Source organism: Nothobranchius furzeri, chromosome 14, assembly GCF_043380555.1.
Source record: "Nothobranchius furzeri strain GRZ-AD chromosome 14, NfurGRZ-RIMD1, whole genome shotgun sequence".
Taxonomy (NCBI): domain Eukaryota; kingdom Metazoa; phylum Chordata; class Actinopteri; order Cyprinodontiformes; family Nothobranchiidae; genus Nothobranchius; species Nothobranchius furzeri.
Window position 1 is genome coordinate 17,203,783 of NC_091754.1, and position 6,000 is coordinate 17,209,782.

A 6,000-nucleotide genomic window follows, 5' to 3' on the forward strand; every position below is an offset into this window, starting at 1 on the left:
TTGGGATATTGAGAGGTTGAGGACCAACATAACTTTAAGACAGAGGGGAAATTATCTCTGTCTGGCCCCAAAACAATATCTAATCTGAATCTGGTGCCCTTGAGCCTGTGAGGCTGCAAAGAATACTCCCCCTCAGAAGAAATGTAGAATGCTGCCGTTGCTATGGCAACTCTGTCTCCCTATCCCAGCCTGGGCGGGACTGCGGGCTGTGAAGGCCGCTGAATCGTTCCAGGAGTCACTGTGCCCTCCAAACCCCAACAACTTCCTCCCCCTGTCCAGACTGAGGTGACGTGCGCTGCTTATCGTGGCTGCAGGCACTGACGTGTGGAGAGTCCCAAACCCACCACCCCACCTAGTGGACACTTATGTTGTGTGATGCCAGAAGTCTGTTGCATTTCTGTCTGAGGTGTTTTTATGCATAGCAAAGCTGCCCTTCCTGTGGAGGGTAACTCTGAAGAGCCTTTTTTTCCCCTCCACCTGAGCCAATCCTCATGTAACCCTCTATTAAGGTAGCGCGACTCAGGGTTGCAAATGACCACGGTCACCTATTCTTGTCATGTGTCTTTGCCTATGTATGTCTGATCTATGAATTGTGTGTACTGAAACTCTAATTTCCCTCTGGGATTAATAAAGTATCTTTGAATTTGAATTTGAATTGAATAATACCCTACATCATGTCCCAAAATCAATGACCTCGGTTGTTAGTTTGTACAAAAAAATGTCTATATCAGCTGCCACCATTTCCAGAATTGTTTATGGTGGATGTTAAATCACATAGTTCCATGCCAATTAGGACACTACTAGTACCAAATATATTTGCTATTAGGAATCAATAATCTTTAAACAAACTTCTAATACATTATTCTAAGTGCACATGTGAATATGTATTTGTGTCTTCTGTGCAGTGAAAATGACGCATCATCAGAGAACGAGCAGCTGCTGAGCCGCAGCATTGACAGCGACGAGGAGCAGACATCAGAAAAGCAGGGATCTGCAGAAACAACAACCCCCAGTCCAAACCTGTGCCTCGTCGATCTCGGAAACAAACCTGACCTCTCCCTGCTCACTCTGGGACTTTTGGGTCGCGGTCGCACAGGCAACGGCACCCCAGCTGTAGCAACCAGCCACCCCAATAACATCCCAAATCCCAACCACATCAACGGTGTCAACCACATCACTTCCAACAACCACATCAGCAGTGTGAATGGGATCAACAACAATAAAACCCCAGGGGTAGGAAGTTGGAAGTTTTTGCACTGAAATTAGAAAATGATCACAAACAGATTCACAATTCAGGATCAGTTCAAAAACTTATGAATCTGTATTTGTTTCTTTAGATGCTACAGAATCGAAGGAAAAAGATCATTGATTTGTACGCTAAAGCCTGCAACATGACTGAGGGTAAGTTTGATAAACAGGAATTACACATACCCACCAAACCTTGTAATGAAGATCTGCATATAGTTAGTAAAATGTGCAATGTACACTCACTGGCCACCTTGTTGGGTGCACCTGTCCAACTGTTCTTTAATGCTAATTTCTAATCAGCCAATCACATGGTGGCAACTCCATGCATTTAGGCATGTTGACATGGACAAGTTGATGCGCTGCAGTTCAAACCGAGCTTCAGAATGGGGAAGAAAAATGATTTCAGTGACTTTGAATGTAGCATGGTTGTTGGTGACAGACGGGCTGGTCTGAGTTTTTCAGAAACTGCTGATCTTTTGGGATTGTCACGCACAACCATCTCTAGGGTTTACAGAGAAATGGTCAGAAAAAGAGAGAACATGCAGTGAGCGGCTGTTCTGTGGGTGAAAATGCCTTGCTGATGCCAGAGGTCAGAGGAGAATGGCCAAACTGGTTCGAGCTGATAGAAAGGCAACAGTAACTCAAATAACCATTCATTACAACCAAGGTATGCTGAAGAGCATCTCTGAATGCACAACACGTTGAACCTTGAGGCTGATGGGCTACAGCAGCAGAAGACCACACAAGGTTCCACTCCTGTCAGCTAAGAACAAGAAACTGAGGCAATGGTTCAGGTTGGTGGTGGTAGTGTAATGATGCGGGGGACATTGTCTTAGCCAGGGTATCCGCGGGTCCTTAAAAAGTCTTAAATTGGCTTTTCCAAATTTAAGGCCTTAAAAATCCTTAAAAATGACAAATAATCCTTAAATAGTTTCCAAAGGTCTTAAATGACCAAAGACCCAATGAACAAGATTCTTTTATTTCTATACAATTTTCGTGAATTTCTAGTTAGTGTTCAGCATTTTTTGTGTATGATATTGGGGTAAGTGGAGTCGTACACATGCAGTTGGTTGTGAAAAGGGGCTATTTTTAGATGAGCACATTAGCTGGTTAAGCTAGTGGGAGCTTGCGCCATGGGGAAGTGCAAGTTTAATGGTAACGGGATGGCTAATCCCACATTCGCGACGTGGTTAGCACAGTTTCCAGGCAATAGCTGGAAATTATAGCTTAAATTTAATTTTAAAAATAGCTTAAATTTGGTCAAAGTGGCCTTAAAAAGGTCTTAAAAAGTCTTAAATTTGGCTCCCTTAAACCTGCAGATACCCTGCTTAGCACACTTTGGGCCCCTTAGTACTAATTAATCATTGTTGCAACACCACAGCTTACGAGTCTTGTTGCTGACCATGTCCATCCCTTTATGACCATAGCGTACCCATCTTCTGATTGCTACTTCCAGCAGGACGATGTGCCATGTCTCGAATCATCTCAGACTGGTTTCTTGAACATGACAATGAGTTCACTTTACTCAAATGGCCTCCATGGTCTCCAGATCTCAATCTAAAAGAGCCATCATGTCAATATAGACCAAAATATCTGAGGAATGTTCCAGTACCTTGTTTAATCTATGCCACAAAGGATTAAGGCAGTTCTGAAAGAAAAAGGGGGTCCAACTCGGTACCAGCAAGGTGTATCCAATAAAGTGGCCAGTGAGCTCATATTCTGTAACTCTTTAGGTAATATGTTGACAAAAGCTATCAAGTCCTAAAATTGTGGACTCTCTGCAACATCTCCAGGCCTGAGTCCCACAGAACTTCCCTTTGACTGCTTGGAGAAGGCGAGCCGCATGCTGAGCTCCTCCTACAGCAGTGAAGCAGCCGTGGTGAAGACATGGAGGCACCTGGCTGAAAGTTTCGGGCTGAAGCGTGATGAGATTGGGGGCATGAGCGACGGCCTTCAGCTCTTTGAGAGAGTCAGCACAGCCGGCTACAGCATCCCCGACCTCCTCACTCGCCTGGTGCAGATCGAGAGGCTGGACGCCGTGGAGTCGCTCTGCTTCGACGTGCTGGGGAGCAGCGAGGTCGCGGCGGTGGCTGGCCGGCAGGGTATCAACAGTTTTCACAGCCAGTTAGTTTGCCCTTCGTCCTGCACATCTCCATCCCAACGCTGCGCCAGTGTCTGAAAACCAGGAGCATAGACTCGAGAGGCTTGGAGGTCTTCCAGTGCACGTTTCTGTAAGGACAGATTTACTCTGACAAGCATGACTGTGCACATGGAGTGTACACATTACATGAAGAATGTCAGTGGGCTTTCTGCCCACAATCTTTATTTTCTAAAAGTCTTAAAGAGCTTTAAATTACTCATTTTTCTATGTTCTAGTGTTGGATTTAAAATAATAAATCCGAGTCAGGCATGTTCTAAATTTAAAAAATAATGTCCAACTGTTTTAATCTGATGTTGCCTTCCGTTATTGCCAGAGAACCGTTGTGCGCCGGGCGCTCTAATTAATGTTCTTTTTCAGATTTTTAAAAAAAGAAATCCCGTACTCAGCCTTTGCTGCACGATTTTGGTGGGCCCCATCCAGCACGGGCTCTCAGCAGGACTCTTATTGAACTTTTGAAGTGGGACTCAAACCTCTTGCAGCTGATGAAACCAGACGCTCACGTTTGTACAAAGAAAGCAACCTGGTTCGACTGTGGCATTAGTTAGCATTCAGAACGGTTTCTTTGACTGGGCTGTCACCAGCAGAAATGAGCTCTCCACTTTGATTGCAATCGTCACGGCAGCTGGAAACACTAAAACATCGTTCAGCTACGCTTTCATCTAAGAAACTTTCTTGTGAACTCTGGACTTCTGTCAGATGACCAGAAAACACTCGCAAATGGACAAAAAATAATTCCAATATTGTCATTTTTAAGGCAGAACAAGAATGATAAATGTTGGGGTTTACTATGCAATCTTTAAAACAACAACATGGGTGTGCCGTTTTATTTATTCATTTTTTTAAATAAAAATGATGACAAAGACAAACAGTTCAACTATGTACCCCAGAAAAACATCAACTTAAAGAAAGAGCCCCAAAACACAGATTTGTTTTATATAGTATGGTTAGCATTCAACTATTTAATCCATATAATGTATGAACACAGTGTCGTGCACCACATGCCCTCGGTGCACTTTTTACACTCAGATTCACACACACTCCTACTAAAGCTACTTCCTCAGCAGTGACCCCCCTCCCTTCTCATAACTCTGCCTAGCTCCCCTTATACTCCAATCTTGTGGTCTTGTGCTGCCGCCATCCCTAATTATTTGGCGTGTGGCTCATGCCCCTAATAAGTCGAAGTGTTGTGGTTTACAGAGCGGGTGCAAAGTGCCTGTGATTTCCAGCACCCAATTAAGCATTTAGGGCCACTTAACTTAAGACTGGTAGAAAAATCCATATCACCCCTGCATTAAAAAAACAAGATTGATGCCAGGGTATTTGGACCACTAGCTCACAGGCTCCTGCTTTTGTGAAAGGTGAGCAAGTGGTTCCTGTTATGGTGGAGGTATTGCTGCACTGACCTGTAAAACGTCTGTTCTTTTTCAGCGTTTGTGGTCGGCTCACTCGTGCTCAGAAAGGATTTCAGCCCCCCCCCCCCACCCCTATGGGACCAATTGACTAAACAAGAACAATGTGCAGCTGTGTGAGAAGCAGCTGAGGCCACTTAGGTGTTGTAAGCTCAGAACGTGTCCCTCTCATAGGCATCGGGGTCAATGATACAAGAATCAGCAGCAACATTGATGCTACAGGTCAAGTCTGCTCATTTCTGCGGCGATTATCCGACTCAGCAAAACTAAAAGAGTTGCTTTGATGTCCCTTCCTGGTAACAGGACTGATTTTAATCTGATGTTGCCTTCATAATGTCCCGGGTCTGCTCTGCAGATACGATTTTCCTTCCCGACAATTTTCTCTTCTGTGGAGATCCAATCTCTCGTTGCAATCTGGAGCTGGACTCCTGTACTACTTCAAGAACATATCTATTATGTTGTGTCTTTGATTTAAACCTCCAATTTAGATGTGTTTTCCTGTCAGAATGTCAACAATTGATTTATAGTGTGAAGCTGATGTTTTTTATACTTTAAATACGTTTTATATATATATATATATATAGAAATATTTTTTGTTGGAAATACATGAAAGGAAATAGAAAATGCTCCTAAACTATGCTCAGTTTTGTCAGACATGTATTATGCTGATATGACAATACACAGATTTACTTACCTCAGTAGCACAAACAATATAAAACAACATGTAGAAACACTCCGACTTATCGCAGAACCCAAGTGTAAATGTATATATAAGTTATTATTGTACATAAAACATATCTTAATAAAGATGTATGGTGAAAATTACCGTGTTTGCTTAATATGAAGAATGGAAAAGCTGAGTGACGGTACTAAAAATGCTCAAGTGTGTGTGTTACCAAAATATCATCAAAAGGATGTGAGTGGTATTCCCAGAAAGTGGTCATCAAATGTCCATCTATGAGAGATTTACCTTTAGAGTCAACACACTTAAAGATGGCTGCTTCATGTAATCGATCTTAGCACACACATAAATACAACTCCATCAGTTTTGCAGATTGTGGGCTAAATTTCCACACAGCTGTAGCTGAGAGTCATCCACAACACGTACTCTGAGTGCTAACAGAATGCATGAATCCATACGTTGTGCTCTTTTTAAGATTTGTCCTTTAAGCCATCATTTCT

General features: G+C 43.0%; 1 protein-coding gene across 2 annotated transcripts in view; it reads left to right on the forward strand.

Moving 5' to 3' along the window:
- edar (ectodysplasin A receptor) overlaps positions 1 to 5,643 on the forward strand; it is a 48,339-nt gene extending 42,696 nt beyond the window's left edge. For both annotated transcript variants that reach the window (XM_015966695.3, XM_015966696.3), the window contains exons 10-12: positions 906 to 1,233; positions 1,338 to 1,401; positions 3,042 to 5,643. In XM_015966695.3, coding sequence (XP_015822181.1) covers positions 906 to 1,233; positions 1,338 to 1,401; positions 3,042 to 3,427 — 778 coding nt within the window. In that variant the 3' untranslated portion in view covers positions 3,428 to 5,643. The remainder of the gene's footprint in view (positions 1 to 905; positions 1,234 to 1,337; positions 1,402 to 3,041) is intronic.
- Positions 5,644 to 6,000: the final 357 nt, after the last annotated feature.